The 23486-nt window shown below is 44.1% G+C and overlaps 1 protein-coding gene across 2 annotated transcripts in view; it reads left to right on the top strand.

Moving 5' to 3' along the window:
- ERN1 (endoplasmic reticulum to nucleus signaling 1) overlaps nt 1–23486 on the top strand; it is a 72629-nt gene that overhangs the window by 7202 nt on the left and 41941 nt on the right. For both annotated transcript variants that reach the window (XM_073235773.1, XM_073235774.1), the window contains exon 2: nt 14560–14680. In XM_073235773.1, the coding sequence (XP_073091874.1) occupies nt 14560–14680 (121 nt within the window). The remainder of the gene's footprint in view (nt 1–14559; nt 14681–23486) is intronic.

The following is a 23486-nucleotide window of genomic DNA, read 5'->3' as shown; positions in this document are numbered from 1 at the left end:
ATTAAGCCCCAGGTGACTCTAATGGGCAGCCAGGTGAGGCCATGAGGTGATACCTGTACTTCAGCCCTGGACAGAGCAAATGTCTTGCTGGGCCCTGTGACTTCACGGAGCCCTGGGCCAGACTGGAGACAGCTTTTGCCTCATTTTATAAGTAAGATGACATTGATATATTCTGCTAGCTAGTGGCAGAACTAGAAATAGAGAACCTAACATTATGTTTTTGTCTAACTTTACTCTGTTACCAAAGTTTTAAAGGGCAAGTAATTCCAGTTGGGGCTATATATATAATATATGAATATAACTGGCCTTACATTCAAATACACTTAGTTATTGAATTAGATGTTTAGAATTACTGAAAGTTATGCTTATGCTTGCTTATTATTTCTGCCTTCTCCACGTGTTAAGAGGCCTATGGAATCAAAACAATACTGTTTTCTAGGCTCCTTCAAAGTACTCTGGTGGGTAGAATCATCGTCCAAATCTTAAAAGAGCCTTCTGTAGCCAGAGTGAAGTAGCTAAGGGCAGTGGGTACAAAATGCATTTGTGGAAGGAGTAAGTTTGATAAAATAGGAGAATGAAGCACATATGCAAAAAAGGAACCTTTCTTATCAGGGTGAGAATATACATATTGGAAGCAGTTCGTAGGAGGGTTGGGTTTGTGATGTCTCCTTCCCCGTTTCCTGTGACAGCTGGCTATCTGGGTATTTATCAGCCTCTGCATGTAGTTTATAGGCACCACTTTTTGTTTTTCATACAGCTTTGATAAAATGATGTGATAAAATATTCTTTTTGTGAGTGGGAGTTGGGAGATGAGGGCTTTGGTACTAGCAAGCTGGTAGACTTTGGACAGAGTAGTTATTTCCTGTTTCCTCATCCATAAAACAAGGCCTTGGAACTAGAAAATCTCGTAAGTGGGCCTATTTCTAACTGTCTTCCCAAAAAAGGAACCCCATTTAGAGTAAAGTAACTAGTCCCCCAGCTGTACAGCTTCATACCACTCCTACCTAGGTGGTCAGAGATGAGAGGGTTGCTTTGCTCTGAGCCTGCTAGCTTCCTTGCTCCTGACTTAGCAGATTCCATCTGTTCGTCCATTCACCCACCGGTTTTATTGAGTACATATTATATGCCTAGCACTGTTTGAGGTGCTTGGGACACATGAATGAACAAAACAAAGACTCCTGCCATCATGAAACTAGCATCTGCTTGGCTGAGACAGACCAGAAACAGCAGCCTGGTAAACACATGAAAATATAGGATGTGAGAAGGTGATAAAATTCTGTGGAAAGACAGACAACATAGAACAGAGCAAGGGAGAGGGGCTTGAAAGTTGCCATCACAACGGGCTGTGGTTTCATTAGGTGTCTCTCACCTGTCCCATAGGGCCCAGCCAAATTGTGGCCCTTCACCGGCCTGTCACTCTGCTGGGCGAGAGCCCTGCCCACTTTGGCACCACGTCACTTGGTGTTGGGGTTAGTATATAGGTTTATGCTCCAATTCACTTCCCATCTAGTCTTCTGGAGGGCTGGTATTGACAGCTCTTGTACGTTTGAAAATGCTGAGCAAATAGGTATTGAATGTTTCTTGTCAATTTTTAATGACAAGAGAAAATTTTAAATTCTGTCAAGGAAGCCTCAGAAATCCCCACGACTCAGAGGACAAAGCCAGCAATTTTTTTATTTTTGTGATGGGTCTGCTCCCAAATACACAGGTGGTGTATATATATTTTTTACAAACAAAATTAAACGGTTTTTTCCCCCCATTGTAGAGGTATTTATAAAATCTCCACATAAATTCAAATACTGCAAGAAAGATGTGAAGCCAGGTATGGGGAGTTTCTAACCTCAAAGTCGCCTCATTCTGAAAAATCCGGTGACCTTATCCAGTAGCTCTGTTAGGGTTCATTTTCCACTTGCTGTGGTTTGGTTTCCTTTATACATAGAGGTTAAGAACAAGTTTATCTGTAGTTTTGGTACTCAGCTGACTGGGAACCAAACCACAGTTGCTTTTAAAACCAACACTAAGTCATCTTGATCTGATGATGCAGTACTTGGAAACCTCTGGGGCTTTCAGTGCATGGGTAGAATTCAATCACCTAACCTGATTTGTGGTTTGGAGAAGAAAAGAGATCTTCCTTGCAGTTTAGGAGATGGTTGGTTTTAGAGTCCGTAGCAAGTATGTGTAACTTAGGAGTCACCCATCTCCTCCCACATAACCTTAATTGATTTCTACGATATTTCTTTTCCCCACCCTGAACCTTAAAGTGAATCAGATTATTACAGTTTCCAATGTTGCAATATTTCAAGATAAGTGGAGACACTGGCATGTGGAAGACTAGGATTGGAAATGACTGTGTTCAAAGGCATTAAGAATGTTAAACTCTCTCAAACTCCTATGTGGGTTTTGGGCATGTTTTGATTGGTTGGGGCTAGGAGAATCTACAGTAAAGCCTGAAGAGAGAGGAGGGCCTGGTAAATCAGGGATCATCAATACTCCTGAGCTAAAAGGCACATGCAACCCAGTCTTCTAACTTCATTGAATCAGAAACTGATGCCCAGAGAAATTTAATGACTTGCCCAGAGCCTGAACAAGAACACATATCTCTTGCATCCTGTCTTCTAGCTTCATTTACCCAAAAGACGTCTGTTGAGCATGTGCCAGCCTTGTGGGGATACCTGAGGAACTTTGGGGTTTTTTTAATGTAGAGTTTTGAGGGGATGAATAACGGGCTTTGGAATTACGTGAACACGGGACATGCCTAGGAGTGCAGGCCTGAGGAGCAGGAAGTGTGGGCTCAAAATCTCAGGGAGTTGCTCTGGAGGGCCTGGGCATGCTGCCAGGTCACCTTTTGGGAGGTGTTGCCATGGAACCTGCTATCTTTTTCCCTTGTACTGTTTCTCAAATCCTTGAAGGCAGGAACTTTATAGGCCTTGGCGTGCCAAGGCAGCTGTATATGACCAGACCCTTCTTGCTGTTTATCTGTAGGATGAAAGAGAGAGTCCAGCCTGGGGGTGGGGTTAAAATAAGTGAACTAGCAAGTAAGTTGGACATAGAACAGTCAGTCAACAGGAAGAAGTGTGAACTTGGGAGTGGCTGGGAGAGAATGATAAATACTTGACACCCATGCCAACCTACTGGAGAAATGTGAGACTGTGATCCCGCCACTTACCTCCTCTGGTAGGGTCAGGACCTCCAAGATTTCTGCCGACTGTAGCAAAAATAGCTCTGGAACTGACTGCGGGGTGGTGGTGGTGGTGTGTGTTGAACTGACTGCAGGGTGTGTGTGTGTGTGTGTGTGTGTGTGTGTGTGTGTGTGTGTGTGTGTGTGTGTGTGTGTGTGTGTGTGTGTGTGTGTTGAACTGACTGCAGGGTGTGTGTGTGTGTGTGTGTGTGTGTGTGTGTGTGTGTTGAACTGACTGCAGGGTGTGTGTGTGTGTGTGTGTCTGTGTGTTGGAGCAAGCCAGGAGATTAAAAAGACAGGAGAGGGCATTTCGCTCCTTGGGCCTTCTGCAGGACCTTTCTGATCCCCTGAGTTGTGGCTGGAGGCCCCATGTCATCCCAGTAGTCACGTTTATTAACTCTCCCATGACGTTTTGGGGTGTCATGCTCACACTCAGCTGTAACCCAGCTAGTAAGCAACATTAGTCTAACAGTATAAATTAAAATACCACAGAAGACTCAACCAGGGTGTGAACACAGATTGTGTTTGTTATCAAACGCTTCCCCTTAGGGGATCATCTTTCCCCTCCAGACTTGCTTTATACCACCGTGAACAGCACACCATCCTACTCCTGCTGTAAGCTGCATGGATAACAAAACCTCTAAAGAAGCTTCTGGCTTTTGTGGCCCACTCTGCAGGAGGAGTGCACACCTGGTCTGCTGCTGCTCCTGCTCCACCTCGTCTTGTCCGCCCTCTGCTTTCTCTCCAGCAGCTCTGGCCCTCTAGCTCCTCAAGCCCAGTAAATGAGCTTTAGTCCCAGCACTTTACTGCAGGCTGCTCCTTTTGCCCAGGAAATTCTTCCCTTCCCTCCCTTCTTCCTGTAGTGTCCTTCAGGAAAACCTTCTGACACTGTGATGACATGTACACCCCGTCATGAGACCAGCTCGCCTTCTCCTGTTACGCTCTCATGGTTCCTGTATGTCATTTTCGTAGGAGATCATAGACTCTGATTTGTCATTCTGTTTATGTGATTATTTGACTACCATGGTCCCTTATTAGACTGTAAGCCCCACAAGGGCAAAGATCAGATCTCTGTTGTGGTTAGAGCCCAGTGCCTTACACAGTTCTTAATTAATCATAATAACATCTGACACTTACATGGTGCTCACTGGCGTAAGGGCTTTACACATATTTGCTCATTTGCATCTCCCAACAACCCTTTCAAGTAGGTATTATTAGATATATTATTATCCCCATTTTATGGGTGAGAAAACCCAGGCACAGAGAGGCAAGTGACTGCCCAGGGTGGTCTGGCTCCAGAGTCTGCCCTTCTGACAGCCACATTGTACTGCCCAGATACTACATTGAAGCCTAAAAAATATGTGTTGAATTGTTCACAGGCATCAGAAGATGAGGGGTGCTAGATAAGTGAGTTTCCAGAGAATTCAAATACAATCCCAGAACTTAAAATATAGTACCATTTGGTGAAAATCTTTTCAACAGTTATACTCTTCTTCCTTCTTAAATACCACAAACCAAACACATCTTAATTATTCCAGATTGTCAGCACCAGCTATTATCTTACTGCTGTCTGTCCATGAATCTAAGAGATGGGGAGAAGCTGAGGTTTGAGACAGAGTGGATAATCAGGTTTTTGAGGTTGTCTACTTTCCCATGTTATCTTTGGCTAGCACTAATTTCTTTAATAAAAGGATCTTCCCTAATATTTACATAACTCTTGTCTTTGAAATTCTTAATACTTATTTTGCTTTCTTAGCATTTGAAGAGATGTTGCTGTTTCTCAGCTTTCAAAAGAAAAAAACATTTGGAAGCTTAGCTACCTTGCCCCACAGTTTAGATACCCCTGTAAGCCACTTTCTGACCTGGAGAAATTGGCAGTAAGAAGAAACCAGATGGCCTTAAGGTGAGGCAGAAGCCTGACCAAGGTGGTGACTTGAGGAGGAGAGATCCCTGGGAAAATAGAATCTTCTGGCAGCAGAGTGAGTCCTGCAGAAGCACGTCCCCTCTCCTGCCCCTGCCCTGGGCAGCCATTTTTCCTTGCTCAGGAGGGAGGTCTGTTCTCCTTAGTGTCTGGAAGGACTTCTTCCTTGAACCCAAGGGATTGGTATCTCCTTGGTAATTCTTCCCTGATTCTGTTCCCATGTACCCCTTGATGAGCTGGAGGATGTGGCAGTGTTCAGTCTTGGCGAGTCCTCTAGCTTGCCTTGTTTCTCAGGCCTCTGTTTTCAGACCACAAAACAAGTCTGATTGTGCCAATGCTGTCTTCCCAGCAGCTTCTAGGGCTTTCCTATCTCTGTCCAAGTGCATGAGAATTGCATAGAGATGTTTACATTTGCCTCTCAGAGGAGCCTAGAAAATGGAAACCTATGCTGAACTTATGGAAATTTGGTGGCATAAGATTCTTTTTACCTGAAAAAGTCAATATTCAGACCTGCATTTTCTTCCTGTTTTATGAGCATCTTATTCCTGCTAAGTGACTGTGAGAGGCTCATCAGTGTATATTCGGTTGTTAAAATGATCCTGGCTGTTCAAAGGAGTAGTTGTCCTGTGCTCATCAGTAATGTGTGTTTCCTTGGCCCTGACATAAAAGAATGACTCGCTTCCTCAAAGGAACTGGAGTGGCTTCTACATTGTCATCATCATCAAAGAGCATTTTTTCAAACCATTTGAACTGGGCTGGATAAACGTGGATTGTGGGATGTTTTTATGGTGGCTCAGGCTGTGAGCTTTGACTTGTTGTGGCATCATTCCTACCACTTACATGTACAGTGGGATCTCAGGATTTTTTACCCAGAACATTTTTTAAAGACCCCACCCTGTATAATTTCCAGTGCGTTTTGGTATATTGGGTGTCTTTGTGGAATCTACAAATTACATTTTGGTCTCATTCAAAAGATCCTACCTCCCTATCAGAGCAGAGTGATCTTCACCAGCCCCTGCAGGATTCAAAGGGGAGCTCCAGGCCTAACGGAATTTAAGCCTGTGGTTCTAGAGAACCATGATTTAAAGTGGTGGAATTACAGTGCGATGTAGTGGGCAAAGGACTGGGCTGGGAGATGGAGGCCTTGGCTCCAGGCCTGGGTCTGCGGTTGGTTGTCTGTGGTGCCTTGGGCACGGCACTTCCCCCCTCGGGTCCTTCCCTTCCTCTCCTGTGAAACGAGACAACTGGGTAAGGTGATCTTCAGCCCTTTTCCTCTCTCAAAGGACATATCCCAGAGGCTGTAAGCAGCCCCTACTGTGTGCTCTGTGTTGCAGCAGCCTTGAGGACTTCAGTAACTGTCCAGCTAATTGGAGAGGGGAAGGTGGTAGAGTGCCTGGGCCAGTAGGGAAGTGGACAATCCTCAAATGTACATCAAACATTTGGGATTCTGGCTAGGGGAAGTCAGTCTGGCCTGGTATCTCAACTGGAGGCGTATTTCACAGTGTTTGACTTCTGTTATAAATCTTGGCAACATCTGGCAAATATAGGTGGCAATTATGTCATAAATACAGTTGTTTGTGGATATTTTTTATTTAACTAGAGCATTTATCCACTTTCTATTTGATGCTTTCTTTTCCCCTCCCCCAGAGAAGTCTCTAACCAAATGTAAAGGGCAAAATGGACAGTTTCAGTTGAGTTGCTGTTATCAGGTCCGAAAAAATTTGGTATCTGATTAAGTCTTTTTTTTCCCTTGGGGTTTACATATGAGGCCTTCCTAATAGTAGGTTTAACTGCAGATGAATATACATACCCAAATGGATCAATATGGCTTTTTGTAGGGCTGGTAGTCCCCTTATGAAATTATGGTCTAGGTCAGACCTTTATAGTTGAGTTTGTTCATGGTGTTGCTCCATTAAGGTAAGTGAGCCTAATAGGTTTCTCAGTTTTTACAATATCTAAATTGGTGTTGTGTCCTTTAGCAAAGACAACAAAATAATAGTGGCAGTACCTACATTCTAAATCTCTGTCACTAAATCATTGTGAAGCCTGGGGTTTTCACTTTCATATCTATAAAATGCTTAGGGACTTAGGGATTTAATACCAGCCTAAGAATGGGGCTTGAACGGTTCACGTAGCACCTGTCATGCCGGAAGGTGTTTTCCTTCTCCCATGGTGACAATATAAGTTGATGGCAGGGGACCATGAAGACAAATGCAACTGCCAGCTTCTTGGACTTAGACCCTTAGCCTGGGGCCCCGAAACCAGTTTGGGGGAAATATATTCACCTGTTGTGAAATTAGCATACCTTTGCACTCAGGAAAACAATGGATTTAGGAGGAACCTTTTATCAGATCCATTGAAGGGATAGCCTAAACCGAAGAATTGTTAACTGTCTCAGGTGGTGGTTAATTGCACCACACACAAGAATTGCCACAAATACTAGTTTAACTCTCCGTTGCTTAGTTTGGAAATCACACAGCACTGTGCAGTTAGGCCTTGCCCTTACCTGCATCCCCACCAGACACTTGACTCCTATCCAAAGCAAATGTCATGGTTACCTTTATGGACTTCATATCAGGAAACATAATAGCTGTTAGGCTGGTTAGAAGGAACTAGTGTATGGTTGATGAATTATTGCTGATCTACACACAGGTAAATGAAGTACAACAGAATTTGGAATGATTTTGTAGTAGACTGAAATCATTAAAACACAGGCACAGTTAAACAAGTCTCAATATCACAGGGTTGTAATTGTATTTTTAATTTTTCTCCCAATTCTGTAGCCAGGAGGCTAAGCACAATGAGTTTTCTGTGTCGGTGTGTACAGGTGGCCATACGGAAGCCTCCATATGTGTGTGGAGGTTGTGATATGTGGGTTGGTGAGCAGGGTTCATTGATAATGAAAATCTTCATTGTATCTTTCTAATCAAGGCCTTAGCATGAGATGCTTTCAAAGGCAGGCCTTTGCGAGCTGCTAGTTCAGCCCACTTTCCTGATCAGTAATGAGGCTCATACTGACATGGGCTTTAGTTTTCCCAAGGGTTCTTTCTGTAATGGCTATGTACTAGCATTTACTGGGCGCAGATTTTAGTCTCATTGTGCTTTGGTGAATTCTTGATGGTTTTTGGGCCTTTTTTGGCACAGTCTTCCACCACGTGATGAGATGGCATTAGAATGACAATACTCTGCTGGGTTCTTTTGTAAAGCAACCAGAATTACAAATAGCCAGGCTTTGTAGGAGTTTATAGTCTGAAGCAGGTAATATTGCTGCAGGTAGAATTATATACACAGATGTCCTTTTTTGAATATTGTTTAGTGCCTGCCTAGGGACTATGTTAAATACTACTTGGAGGTACTTGCTGCAGAATTGATACATTACTGCATAGGTTGACTGGATTCTGTGTGTGTATGAGAGAATCCCTATAGGATTGGTATCCATTATGGCACACCAGAGTGTCCTACTGATACCTCAAAGTCAGCTCATCTACCCTGTGGCTTTCAGCTACTTGTAGCCAGCAGAATAATCACGTCTATTTGCCATTCCCCCTCACTTCTGCTTTCTAATCCGTCAGACACCATCTCCCTCACCATAGCCCCAGCTATACACACAGTCTTGTCCTTCCTCCTCTTCTAGGTCCTTTGGCATTGGTACAACCCCCAGAGAGAATGCCATCCTCATTCCTGAGCATTATTGCTTAGAGTAATAATTATGAGCTCTGATTCCTTAGCATATTCTAATCCATTCGAAACCTATTATTCTGCATTTGGTGACATGCAGTTTAAATTGTTCTCAAGACTTCATGTGTCCAAGTGGTAAAACCGAATACATTGGAAATCTTTAAGTAATCCTTCCCTCACTTGCATGCCTGTTTATAATACCATAGTGTGTATTCACTAACCAGCCAAATTAGCTCCTAAGTGACTTTACCTTTCCTTTGCTTCTGTGGCCAGCCACCTAGTGGATTTGAGCCCCAGCAAGGAGCCCCATGTGCAAAAGGCAAACTGGTTGTTGATGGCAGATTTAAGTTCCAGGAATTTAGGTGCACACTATATTGTGTAATGATAGTCTGTTGGAAACATGCCAGTATCCTTGCTCAAGTTATACAAGTATTGTATTTTTAGTTTGGAGGAATGGTTTTCTTAACCTTAAATAAATAAAACTGAAGTTAGGATTATGCAATGTAACAGTAGAAACTCAATGACCATAGAGAAAAAATTAGTAAAAAAGCAAAACAAAGTCAACAGCTTCTGAACAAATCCTGGAAATCAGTGTGGTACTCCTAAAGGAAGAAAACATCACTTTGTGATTAGCTGGATTATTGTATTCTAATATTATTATAAATATTATGGTCTGTTGGAGTGGAAGTAGGAAACAGAGAAGTCATAGAAAAGGTTTTTATTTTAACTGTTTTTACTCGTCCTGCTAACTAGCACTACTACAGTGTTGACATATAACTTTTGGAGATGTACAGTTGGGTTTGCCTTGAGCAATTCGCACACTTGAGAAGTATATGGATCGCTTGTTCACAGTGGTGGGTCTTCTGTATGTGTGTGTACGCCTTTGTGGGGGTGGGATACACCTGACTTGTGAATAGAGCTGACACCACAACACTCATCGAGTATGGATCACTTTGGAGAGCTGGGTACAAGACACGTATGTGCATGGGACCACTTATTTCCACTGACTTCAAGATGAAAGGTCTGCAGTATTTTTATTAAATTTATTTCTGGTCCTTGCTGTTAGGTAGTTGGTTAACCTGTGGACTGACTCTTTCTTGAAATGTCTGAAATTTAAGAATTGCATTTCTTTGGGAAAACGTAGCATTTCTGAAAACCCTGTTGAACACTGGGCTTTCCTGTGTCCTGGGTCTCCTAGGAGCTCTCGGGTGTGCTTCCCTGCTGTCCTTGGGGGGCAGCTGAAACCAAGACCACGGGCTCTGCTGGTGGTTCTCCTCCCCCCACTGGTGTGCTGCCTCCTTGCCTGACCAGTCCAAGGACTAGCTCAGAAATGGGTCGGGGCAGTTTCATTTGTTTTTGTGCTGCTTAAACACATACATGTCTCTTGTGTCCCTAATTCCTTTTCTAAACAGGGTTATTTCAGTTTGAGAAAAGATTTTTTTTCTTACCTGAAATATAAGGAGTTGAATTAACACAAGTGCAACTAACTGTTAGCAGAGTTTAGAATATTAGAGAATGAAATTGTCAGCTATTTACCTTTAAGTCATCTCTGTATAAGCAGTTGGTAGATGCTTCTACGTCTTTGTGGCAAAGGCAGGGTGAATGGTGCATTTTATGAAATAGCATGGATGCTCGACTTTGTGAAACCTTGTTTCATAGTCGGAACATTAAACTTGAGGATCCAGCCCTGGAATTGCATTAATTTTCATGGGAAGGAGACTCTTCTGGATTCCTGGCTGAGCAGGTCTGCAGTGAGGACCATTTTACCACCAAATCAACCTAAGTGAAATAAGCTGGTTTTACCGGCAGCCACTTCCCCAGCACCATCTGCCCTGAATTGCTGGGCTTCAGAATCCTCAGGCTGGGTGTTTCCAGAATTGCTACCTCCTGTTAGAGGGTGCTTATGGTCAGATTTCCACAAAGACCAGTTAGCTAATGGATGTCTAGTTTTAGGCTAGACTAGATCACCCACCACTGCTATTCTCACCCGCTACAGTGTTACTGAGATTATTTCTTAGAAGTCACCCTGGAAGCCAGGAAGATACATCCCACCAGTTTGAAAAATGAGTCAGATTCCAGGTAGTCACCTGAAGCAGATCTGCAGAACCGGCCATTTTCTTTCCATCTTCAGGCTCTCTGGACACTAGCAAGTAAAACTGTAGGGCCCATTGCCATTCCATCCATCGTAGAGAAAAGAGGGTGCTGACGACTGAAAGGGCCAGGCGAAGGTGATGTGCAAGTTCATTATTGTGAAGCAGTGTTTTTAGGTGTTCAGGTTCAAATAGTTCTCAGCTGTGCTCAGTATCACAAAAGGCCATCTAGAAGCTTGTTTAATTCACAGTGGTTAACAGCAACTGTATTTGAAGGCAGGCGTTTTCATCTTTAAAACATGCTGAGAGAATAAGCCAGATGTTTTATTGCCTTATGAGAGAATAACACTGTACAGGGTGGCTTCTCAGGTGTTCTAAGTGGAAACTGTCAAGGGCCTTCAAAGAAGACAAAAAAATCTGTCCATTGTGACATTGCTGTGAACATTGTGATTAACTGTCAGTGTTCTCAGTTGCTAAATTCAACTTCTAGACAAACCTGGTATTTTTTAGATTTTTAGAAGACTATGTTAGGTGATTAGGGTTTTATTTCAATTCACCAACCAACCATAGATAATTGCTCTTCCTGTGGTTTCCAAGATGCTCAGACAGGGCAGGTGGCTTTTGTTTCCACACTAGTAGTGAAGCAGCACTGATATGTCTTAGTAAATATTGGCCCTTTTTAATATTAATAATGTGAAAAATATATTTGGAGGCATTTGATTTCTATAATTGTAATGTACGCTTTAATGACAGCAAAATTATCTACTCTTGGATGCACACTTGCGTACCAAGAGACCTCTGTGTTTCTAAGTGTATGTCCCTTGTTTTGTGGATATTAATGATCCAAGTTGGTTAAGTTGCATAATGTCCTGAGATGTAAAGCACTTCACCTGGAAATTAGGAGCTTTGCCAAAGTGCCTTTAAATTCTAGCTTCTGTTCTACCTGCTAACTTGTCCATCTTCTTTCTATTCAATGAAAAATTCATTGCAGATTATATGGTTCTATTAAAGAATATTTAAGAATATTTAGAAAGTAGAGGAGAAAAAACATCACTTCAGCTTATATATATATATATATATATATATATATTTTTTTTTTTAATGCCTGTGTGTGAGTGAGAGTGTTAGGATTGTCTTGGTTGCGAGTGACAGAAATCTGGCTCTGACATGCTTAGGCAGAGGGGAATTTGTTGTAAGGATTGGGTGTCTGTGCACCCAAGGACAGGAACTTGGGTAGCCTGAGGACAGTAGAAGCCAGGGTGCTCTCTCCCAATCTTTCAGTCATGTTTCTTCTCAGGCTTCTTTCCCTGTTTCTCTCTTTCTCTTTAACCCAGCTTTTTCCACATGGAAGAAACATATTCAAAGAAAGCTCCCCAGTTTAATTTCTTACCACTTCAGCCACTCAGAGTTCAGCTTAATTCTCATGTGGTCCCAACATACTTGTTGTACATAGTGGTTGTTCTTGGGCTAACTAATTGACAGGTGGAGGGGGTTCAGCAGGGATCTCCACCTCTTGGCATCTAGGTGTGCATACATCTGCCCTTTTCATTTATTTGGTCTCCAAACTGCCCCCACCTGTGACAGTCCCTCTGCTGCTAGGCAGGCTGCAAACCGCACCCCCCCACCCCAGCTTCTCAGCGGAAGACAGCCCCAAGTCCTGTTTAGCTACAACTCTCAGGGTCCTGTCTTACGGCCGCCGTTCTCCAGGCACGGTGCTCTGCATTCCTCTGGTTCAGGCATGCACGGATCCAGATGAGGATTATCAACATTTCCACCCTGTGGGCTAAAATAATTTAACCCCCACAAACAGTTGGTATATAAGACTTTTGGATTCCCAGCTAGGGCAAGCACCACCCTTGAGGCTTCTGTTTTCCTAGCCAGGTTGTACTGAGACTAACTTCCTAGTTCCAAAGGAAGAATTAAAAGCAGACATTTTCCTGTATTTAAGGCTTTGCGCAGAGACTACACTCAGCAGACAGCAATACAGTTTGCTGGTGTTTCACCCATTCCACGAGAGTGGGCCCTGGCTCTGGGCAAAGTAAAGGGCCAGACTCTCCCAGTCTAGGCCAGACACAGGCAGGGGGTGAGATGAGCCAGGTTCTGTCATTTGCCTCGCCCCCTCTGCCAATGGACCTCCACCAGGGCAAGGGAATGCAGGAACTGGAGTGTTTGTCCTGCCACCTCAGGCTGCCCTGGAGAGAGCCAGTGGGCTTTCCCTTTTAAGGGATTAACATCATCCTGGCTTTTACCAAGAATGACCAGATATTTTGGGTTCAGGCTCCCATGCACAAGTAAACTCCTAATCTTTTACATTTAGTGCCAAAAGCCAGCCATACTCCTATATTTTAAAAATAGCGTTTGTACCAACATTCAAACTGCCACAGTATATAGTATTGGCCTGTTTTCAATTCAAGACCCACTGGAACCAGCACATCTGTGGGACAGTAGAGTGACAAAAGAAGAGAAAATTTCATTACAAGCTGGCATTGCTGAATGGGCTGATACCCAAAAGGGAATTGTCCTAGGAAACCTTAGCAGCTATCACCTGCACATGTGGGCACTATGCACATACATGCATGCACACATATGTACACATAGCTGCTCCTGGGGAAACCATGTGGATGAGGATACAGTTCCTAACAAAGCTAGAGGACACCCATACCCCCCAAAAAAAATCTGTCCAGTATAACTATAACCACAGTATACATTAAATTTGGGATTGTGTATTTTTCACCTGATAACATATATAACCATTTGTATACTGTTGGAGATTTTTTCAAGTGCTGTTTTAATGATTACCAAATATTCTGTTGAGTATATGTGTCATAATTTATTTTGGCCATTTAGATATTATTGGAAATTTGGATCTTTTCAGTTTTTGTGTTCATAAATGAGATGTAATGAGTATCATTGTATACAGAGCTTTTTCCATATCTGAAATTATTTATTTAGGTTACAGAAGTAGAATTACAGGATTAAAAAATATGAGCACTCTTAATGCTTTCTAGAAAGACTGTACTAACTTGTAATTTTCATTGCCCCAACAGTGGATGAGAAGTTGAATTTCACTACTTTTAGCTATTTTCTATAAAAAGCTTTTTAAAAATTCATTAAGAATAAGCAGTACATTTTGGTTTAAGTTATATTTTCATTATAAGTGAAGAAAAATTTAGGTTATGTTTTTATACATTTTTTTTAGAACCTCTGAAATCTTTGTTTTATTATAAACTCTTTATATGATGAGAGCTGTTTTTCCAATTTGGTTTTAAACATTTTTCCCTAATTCTTTGGCTTTTAAAATTTCATAAGTTGGCATTCTTCTGTATCGTGGAGTCTGGCAAAATGACCAGGTTTTAGAAAGTAAAATGTAACCAAGAGAAGAAAGTCAGAAAGCTGAGTGTACTTTCTCCCTCTTTCTCGGTGGAGGCTGCCCATGGATTATTTCAGAATCCCTGGCCTTGTCATGTCGGGTTAAGCCTGTCTGTTTTCCTGCTTAGACAGAATAAGGCAACCCAGGTTCCTGTCCTGACTAAGCTGTTGTCTAGACATGTGCCCTTGGTGGGAACTTAGTCTTCATCCATAAAATGGTAGTTTTTAGAAAAATCATTTTTGGGGTGGAGGGGTCTGTGGTTGTATATGCCTGGGGTGAGAAATCATACTCACCGCAAAAATGCTTCTACATCTCATTGCAGATTTTTGGAAGTCCCAGCACAGTGACACTTCCTGAAACCTTGCTGTTTGTGTCAACCCTAGATGGAAGTTTGCATGCCGTCAGCAAGAGGACAGGCTCGATCAAGTGGACTTTAAAAGAAGGTAATTGGGGTCTGGTCCTTGGGTGACATGGACCTTTGCTCAGCTGTTCAAAGGAAACATATTCCAGAAAAAGAGAAAATAGCTATATGTTATTTAATAAGAAAAGGATAATGAAGTCGAGGAGAAGGAATTATTCTCAGAGGGTATGTTTACAGTGTGAACTGTGATTATCTGCCAAGTGCATCAGTTGAAGCAGCAAGCTTCATCTTCTTTTTGTTTCTGTTTTTTGCTTCTGTCCAGATTTCATGTTTAAATGGCTCTAGGCTTTTCTATTAATAGTTCTGGTTGGTTGGTCTTTATAAAGACATGCTGCATTAAATTTTTTTGTGAAGCTCTAATGATTAGAATCTTGTGATCATAATTACAAAAAAAGTGTCTTCTCTAACCTCAAATTATTACTTGTTTTTATAGAGGCTGAAATAATTGAGAGCTGTTAAGATTTGACATTGATCCAAGTTAGCTATTTTATTGGGTCTTTGCATTGAGGGAAGTAAAAGGCTGAGCTTGTTTCTCATTTAATCTATCACACTTCCATTTTATGATCTTGTCTTCCTGGTAATAACAGAGTGTGGAGTCCTCCAGCTGAGAAATTGTATTTGATTTCCAAGGTAATCTCAGATAAAGCCATGCAAATCCCAGGATTTGGGGCTTTCAGAGTCATCTCTTTTATTCTGTGCAGTAATAATTCTCATTTGGCCCTAGATTAGAGACTGCCCAGCATGTTCTCTTTCGTCACTAATCTATGACTCATTATTTTCATGAGCACAGCAAGTGTTTTTCCTTCATTAAAAAAAATGTTCCAAAATAGTATTTTAAGTGGAAAAATATTGACGTTATCATAAAGTCACACATCATCATGTCAGTTTGACAGCCCTAGTTACCGTCTGTAGGCGATGGCAGCTGGGGATCACAGACTCCCTGCCTCCCTTGTTGGGGCCCTGCTTGGATCAGCAAGGACTTGAAGCAGCCAAAGGACCAGCTCTCTCAGGAGCAATGAGGAGACGGTAGAACCAGTTTTGGCATTGCATTACTGAGCTCCCAGTATGTTATCTCTACTGTCTCTCCTTTGTGTGTAACCTTTTTAATGTTTTTAAGAACAAAAGCAGGTTTCTTTAAATTTCCTAATTTCTGATTTGTCCAAAGATGTAATCTGCAAATCACGAAAGGATTGAGCTAAACACTTAAGCTGTTGAATGTTAAGGCTCGTGTCTTGGTATCATTTTTCCCAGGCAGAGTATTTTTTCCCCAAGCCACTTCATTCTTCTCCTTTGTTTTTCCCTACATGTTTTGTTTTAAATTGATTTTATCCAATTCATAATTTCTTCAGGCAGCCTGAGCTAGATCTGGCAAAACCGTGTCCTTTCTTGTTACTCAGCCAAATATAAGTCTCTCCCATAACTGAGAGCTTAAAGAATTTACCTCTTTTTTACTTATTATGTGTTTAGAGAACCTAGTCTGTGAAAGATACTATATAGGGTACAAAGGAGAAAAAGACAGGCCTTGCCCTCAAGGAACCTAAATCTGGGAAGGAAAAAGAAGGCAGGCACAGAGAACTCCAGCACAGAGCAGAGCGCTGTGAGTGCCTCAGAGAGGCGCTAGGAGTGCTGTGAGCCCACTCCAGCTGCAGAGCAGGACAGGCTTCAAGAAGCTGTGCTGTTGGAGCTGAGCCTTGGTGGATGGGTTGAATGTCTGTGCACTGAGGCCGGGTAAGGAGCAAAAGGGAGCAGCAGGTCTAGGGTGCAGGGACAGTTCCTGTCGGGGAGGAGCCCAGGGCTGAAGGTGAAGGGAGGCAGGCAGAGGGGATGTGAGCCCTGTAGCCCCACAGCATTTGTACTTGACTAAACTGGAAGCTGGGAGCCATTAACACAATTGAGCCGGAGAGTGATTCAATATGCCCTCAGCTTCCAGGTTGATCCAGCAGCCAAGTGCAGGATGCCTAGAAACAGGAAGGCAGTGAGAGGTGAGGCTGATCCGAGCAGGCGGCAGGCCTGAGGGAGAGGTGGGACGCATGAGAGGCGTGCCAGAAATAGAATCCGTGGAACCAACAACCGATTAGTGGGCAGAGCAGGGAAGAGTTAGAAGACTTAGAGGGAGAATTACAGAAATCTGATTAAGGTCTAATAATTTCAAGTAACATTCAATATGTTCTAAATCATTGTTTTTCTGAGAATAAACTGGCTTATTTTAGTTAAATTCAGCCCTGGATACCAGTGACCTCAATATATATTTCCATAGAAAGATTAAAGACAGTAATATAGAGAGAGACCCTGAGTTTTCAATTTAACTTTAATTTTGCAATTATAACTAAAGATTTAAAAATTGGTTATTTCCAAGCCTTTAATACGTAAATACATTCTTAAGGTGTCCAGGTACTATTCTAGGCCTTGAGGTTACATCAAGTGAAGGAGACAGACAAAATCCTTGCCTTCATAGAGCTTTCATTCTAGTGGGGAAGCAGACAAGGAAATAAATTATGTAGAGGTGATAAGAGCTGTGGAGAAATAGTCAGGGAAGTGGAGCAGGGTGGGGGCTGTAATTTTTGAAAAGGGATGGCTCCACCGAGAAGGGAGCCTTTGCACAGCAACTCCAGGTGTAGGGGAGGATTTTAGGCAGAAGGCACAGCAGGGCTAAAGTGGGAGGGTCCTCCACCTGGTGGAGGAGGAGCCTCCAAGTGGGAGTGGCTGGAGCGGACTAGGGGAGGGAGGGGAGTAGCAGGAGCTGAGCTTGGAGGGGCCGGTCATGTAGGGGCAAAGTATTCCCTTTGTATAGTATTATTATAAAAATGCCCCTACTATCCTGAAATGAAATTTATAGACAGTAACCTACATACACACACAGTTTCAAAAAGAAGTACATGTATTACCCAACTGGTAACCTAAAACTGAAATAATGGGAAAGTAATTTTCACTCCCATATCTTTAAGTTAACATACATGTGCTCTGGCACATACCAGCACTCCACCTGTGAGTGAGTGTGGTGCCTGTTAATGCAGACTGATAAAGATGCTGGGATATTTGGGGTGACCAGATTTCCAGGAGGAACAGTTCTTGGTAACATTCCAAACGAAAGAAATACAACCTTACCTAACGTATACAGTAGTTACACTCTGAGAAGACTCATTGTATAAAATTATTCAAAAAATGCTTTTGTGCTTTTCTGTAAGTGAGGCTGTAGGCTCGCTTGGGTGATTCTTAAAGGTTTTGGCCCGTGGGGGAGTGTTGGCAGGAGTTCAGAGCAGCATGTAGCTCTGGGGTGATCTTTTGCTGTGTAGGGCCATCTAGTATCCCTGCCCCCAACACTTAGTGCCTGTACCACCCCACCAGCCCCTATGGCCACCAAGAAGTGCCCTCACAGGTCCTGAGCACTGCCTAGAGAGCTGGTGTGAGGATGTTGGAGATACCTGAGTGGAGAAGCAATACACCCTGAGTGTTATAAACTGGTACTTGTTTCCTGCTGAAATTCATATGTTGAAGCCTCATCTCCCAGTGTGATGATACGTGAGGGATAGCCTTAGCTGGGTGATTCAGTTTGGGGGAGGTCATGAGGGAGGGACTACTGTGAGAATTCATGCCCTCTGAGAAGAGGGAGAGACCAGAATTCTCGTTCTCTCCACCATGTGAGGACGCAGTCAGAAGGCGGCCATCTGCAAGCCAGGAAGAGGGCCCTCATCAGAACCCAGTCATGATGACAGCCTGATCCTGGACCTCTAGCCTCCAAAACTTGAGAAATAAGTGTTAGCACCCAGGCTGTCGTAGAATGTTATGGCAGCCAAAGCTGATTAGGACACCTGGGCTACACTTTAAGGGATCAGCAGGTATATGCTGACACTGAACTGATGGGGCAGGAGAAGTGGAGACCAGGCAGAGGCCACTGCACCAGTTCAGGCAAGGGAGGCTGCAGGCTTGGGCCTGAGTGGCAGCGGGGAGTCAAAGTTGAATGGAAGAAACTTGCCACTGCAAACAGACACCTTTAACTCATCAACCTGGGGTTCTGAAGGATATATTCCTATTAGCCCGTTTCCTGGTTTATTTGTTTGAGGGACCAAGTACTGGGAGTGTTTTTTTTCCCCCACAGAGTGACTTTGGCAGGTGCTTTAATTCCTCACCCAAACATGTGTTGCTGTTCCAGAAATGGAGATTTCTTACACCATAGTGGCATACTGCACCTAGTACAGAAAACAGGTTTTGTTTTCAGAAACTAATCTGAGTTCTGACATTTTACGCTAGGTGCAATCTTTCCAAGCTGTGATTTTGTAACTGTAGCAGCACCACTGTCTGTCTGTCTCTGAAATTTCACCAGTGAAGATGGTTGTTTATGTTTCATTTCTGCACTTGCAGCCCAAATGCAAACTGAGAATGGTGCTGTCATATTGTGGGTTTGATTAGTTTTATAAAGCTTGCCTTGGCTTGGTTGGCTTGAGGCAACTTTCTTTGGTATTGCAGGGCTGGCTTACGGCTTCTTGTACTCACCTTGAAGTGGTGATTCTGATTTGTCATACTCAGATTGTCATCAGATTGCAGGTTAATCTTTAGTAACCCAACTCCTGTTCCTTCCGTCCTCTCCATTATAGTCGGCGTGGAAGCCTGGGTCTAACTCAGAGCCACTCTTTACTAATCATGAAGTGAGCTCCCTGTGCAGCATGGTTACTCCACCAGCCGGTAGGGCCCAGGCTCCTGAGGTGTCCCTTATATGGTTGACTTCGGAGATTTCTCATGAGGGAAGGATCAGAATGAAATTAGTGATTTGAAACGTTGAGAGAATCTTCTTCCCATATGAATTCCCCTGTCTTGCACGTGCCTCTTGGTATCGTTCCTCCCAGTGCTGGTGGTCACCGCCCGCCCAGTCTGGAAAACAGAGTATGCTCTGCCGCTTGGTAACCGACCGAGTCCTACCATGTAGACGAAGCGTCTCCCGGATCTGCCTCCTTCTCCCTGTCCCCTTGTCAGCGTCTTAGCTAGGCTCTCACAGCTATTTCCTAGATCAGCGCAACCGCTTCCTGACTCGTGCCTGCTGCCTGTCTCCTCCCAGTGGCCCATCATGTTGCCAGCCAACATACTCTCTAAACAGATAGATCAGACCCTGAAGCAGAAGTACTCCTGGCATCATCTGTAGCAATGTAACTCTGAGTGTGGCCTGCCCACCTATTACCTGTCCACAGGGAGAGAAGAACAAAAGGGATCCTAAGGGTCACCTATGAGGGTTTGGAATTTTCAGTAACTGGCCCTTCACCACAGTCAGTTTGAGAAGCACTGGTCTGCGGCGTCAAAACACAGCTCCTGAGCATGCGTGAAGGGCCCTTCGGCATCTGACTCCCACCACACCCTTCAGGTTGAACACCTGCCCTGGCACATAATTCCTCTCCAGGCCTCTGAGACTTGAGGCCTTTGCTTTAGGCTCCCTCCGCACAGCAGCCTGCGGTGTTGGACGGGCTCCCCTCCATCTGTTAGGTCGCCTCCTGGACTCCTTAAGCAGGGTGAGCCCCTGCCTCACCTGGGTTCCTGGGGCACTTTGCTGAAGCCTCTGTTACGGTACTTCCTGCTTGTGTTGTGAATTTTCGTTTGCATTTGTCTTCCTACTGAATTTTTAACTCCTTGAGGATGGGGGTCTCTGCACAACCACTGATGCTCAGTGAAGGGGCCTAATGCTGACTCGAGTCCCAGAACCCTTCTGACTAGGTGTCTGGGGGCCCTGGCTTTGCCTGCCTGGGTGTGTCATCTGTCACCCATACCATCACCACAGCAGTTCCCAGTTCCAGTTCCTGATCCTGAGTTTCACTTGTCAATTTTTGCAGTGTCTTTCAGTTGGTTTTCTCTCCTGTCCCTTGGTGGTGTGCGTGGAAGGGTCAGAGGTGTGAGGGAAACACGAGAAGAAGAAGTTGTCAAAAGAGACATTTCATTAACAGTCCTAATCTGGTTTCTCTTAAGGAATTTTCTAGGCTTAAGGTATGTATTACTTTGCTTCCACCTCATGGCTTAAGAACAGAATAGTGTTGATTTGCTCTCCATTGTCTTGGAGGACTCAAAATTAAGTTGTGAAAGAGGCTTGTTTCTGCTTTTGAGTATCTTGGAAATGTGTTTTCCCTCTTTCTGTTTTTTTTGTATTATACTTTTTATCGTGGAAGATTCTAACTGTATACAGACATAGAAATAATTATACAACAAACCCTCATGGGCCCATCATTCAGCCTCCACGAGCCCCACCTCGGGTGGTCTTGTCTGGCCCCGTCCACGCCCCGTGCGTGGGGTGTGCTTCAGAGATCACAGCTCTCATTGCGGAGGGTCCCTCCACAGCCACCGCACACGGCAGCACTGATTCCTGCTCCAGGGGCCCTCCTCACAGCACTGCTCGGCACGTTTGGAATATAGTCGTGAATGTGGATGAAATGCCTGTTTTGGCTGTGACTTAGTTACCTCTCCATCTTGGGATGGCTGTACAAGGTCTGATGGCCCTCCATCGCTCAAGAATGCATCGAGTGACGTTATGGCTGCCTGGGAGGCACGTGGCACAGGCCATAGCAGTGAGCTGTCTTATCCTCCCTTAATTCCTTCACAGTTGGTTGTAGCATTCAGTGTGCATTTTTCAGTCCGAGTTACTTTTGTCGGGGCGAAGATGAGTAAGAGCAGAATCTGACTGCCTTCAGCATGGGCAGTTTGCAGATTGCTCTGGCATTGCCACATGATGCCATGCCTGTGGCAAACATGACATTTGGTGACTTGCAGAAGCCACCCGCAAGGAGCTTGTTACATCCTCTCCCAGTTCTGAGGAGATTTGGGTTTTGAGGAGCTTTTGACTAGCTGTCTCTATTAGAATACTCTCCACATGAAAGCTGAATTTTGAGGAGCATTTGAGACCTTCTACCCTAAGATTTGGACCTAACAGCTTTAGTGAGAGTGTAAGGTTTAGATTATGGAAGCACCTTCCCTCTGGAGGGAAGAAATAAGCTGCTACTGGGGAGAAGTGTCCCCCAATTGGTTCACTTGAGTGCATGAAACGTATTTGGGAGACTTAGGTTTTGAGTGAAGGGAGGGTAAATAACCTTGTTTCTACCAATAATTTTTGTAAGAAACAGTAACAGCACTTTAAACATTTTCTTGAGGAAACTGCGTTCCTTATATTCAGACTAGGTGATGCAGTTTCACTGTTAGCTAGCATTAAAATCTCCCTGTCCTCTTTCCTTTCTTTTACTTCATTTTTCTCATAAGGACTAAGTCTTGTTGGTGTTTCCCCTGCTGTTAGTTTCCTGCCTACCCCTCCTCTGCCCCCCTCCTCTGGCCCTGGCCCGCCTGCTGGGGTCACAGCACTTTCCTCAGGACCCTTCATGATTCCTTCTCCTTCTTGCTCACCTTGTTCCCTAGGCTTGCCTGTCTGACCTTCCTTCAGAGGACTTGTATCACATCTCTTTCCTCGGAAGCCTCCAGTCGGTCCCTAGTTAGCACCCCACCACCACCACATCACAAAGTTTCCGTGACTTTCTTCTCCATGGCCTCACTGCCTACTGCCCAACCACATTTGTGTTGCTTCTCAGAAGGAACTCCTCACACCTGGCAAGCCCATGGCCTCAGTCCCGCAAACAGGTGATGGTCGTTCGCTCATGTTGTCTTGTCATCCCCACAGTCTGGGTCAGCGTCTTTATGAAAGTCTTTCTTCCCTGTGTATGCGGGCCCTTTCTGCTTTCCCTCACCTGGGAAATCCTGTGGCAGTGCCTGTGGTGTATACCACACGTTTCAGTTTGCCATATACTGTTTCTTGTATATCTGCTCTACGAGCTCCTTTTTTTATCCTGCACAGCATGTTAAGGGAGAACGAAGCTGATAGCAGATGTGATGTATGTGGTCAGTGTCAACAGATAATTACCAAGAGTTGGGTTGTCGTCCTCTTCAAAGAGAGGAAGGGAGGGAAGGAAGGATGAGGCTCTTGAATATTTGGCATATGAGGAAGCTTACAAGGGGCATAAAGCCGTTGGGTCTTCATTTGTGGTCTCTGGTCTTTAAGATTCCAAAGGGCCAACCAACCCAGAACATTTACAGTCCTTGTTAGAGGTGCCCCAAGAAGGGGCTGGTGTGGAGAATTTCTGACTGTGCTGTGGCACCTTTGCTGCGCCTGGAGAGGTGTTCCAGCCCAGGGGCAGCTCGTTTCAAGTGCCTCGGCGCCTAGTGAGCTGGGGGTGCTTCAGAAAGAAGAGGGAGGCGGGGCAGGGCAGGAAGGCCCGGGCTCATCTGGAGCCTGTCAGTGAAGCAGTGTGTTCCAGACATATCAGTGATCATCTGGGCCAGAGAAGAGAGCAATCTTGCAAGGTTCCTTGAGCTCCAGTTTAATGGGCAATCTGTTCTTGTGGCTTCTGTAATCAAAGGGATCTTATTCCTTCCTACGTAGAAGAAAGGCTGCCCAGAGCTACCTCCAGAGAGACACCGTCACCCCTGAGCTCCAGTTTGAAACAAACTGTGGTTGACTTCATCAGAGACGGTTTTCTGTTTTGCTGACCTACCACCCGTTTCTCCACGCCCTCAGCAGTTCTGGTCAGCCTGTGTCTGGGGAAGCTGAAAATGGCACTGACAGGGTCCTCCTGCTCCTCAGTGGATTTCCCTGCAGTCTCTTTGAACCCTGTGGAATTGTAGGGCCAGGCTGTCAAGATTTGTACTAGAGGCAAGGATGGGAAGAACAGGCCTCTCTTTTCAACCTTTTGGGAAGGTTTTCTTTAAATAACTTATTTTCTTTGGCTTCTCTTTTTTAACTTTTCATTTTAGAAAAACTTCAACATGCACAGAAGAGAACGGTATCCTGAAACCCTCAGGCATCCAGTGCGTAG

This window comes from Manis javanica, chromosome 4 (assembly GCF_040802235.1).
Source record: "Manis javanica isolate MJ-LG chromosome 4, MJ_LKY, whole genome shotgun sequence".
NCBI classification, from domain to species: domain Eukaryota; kingdom Metazoa; phylum Chordata; class Mammalia; order Pholidota; family Manidae; genus Manis; species Manis javanica.
The sequence above is the reverse complement of the archived record's forward strand: the minus strand, read 5'-3'. Positions and strand labels throughout refer to the sequence as shown.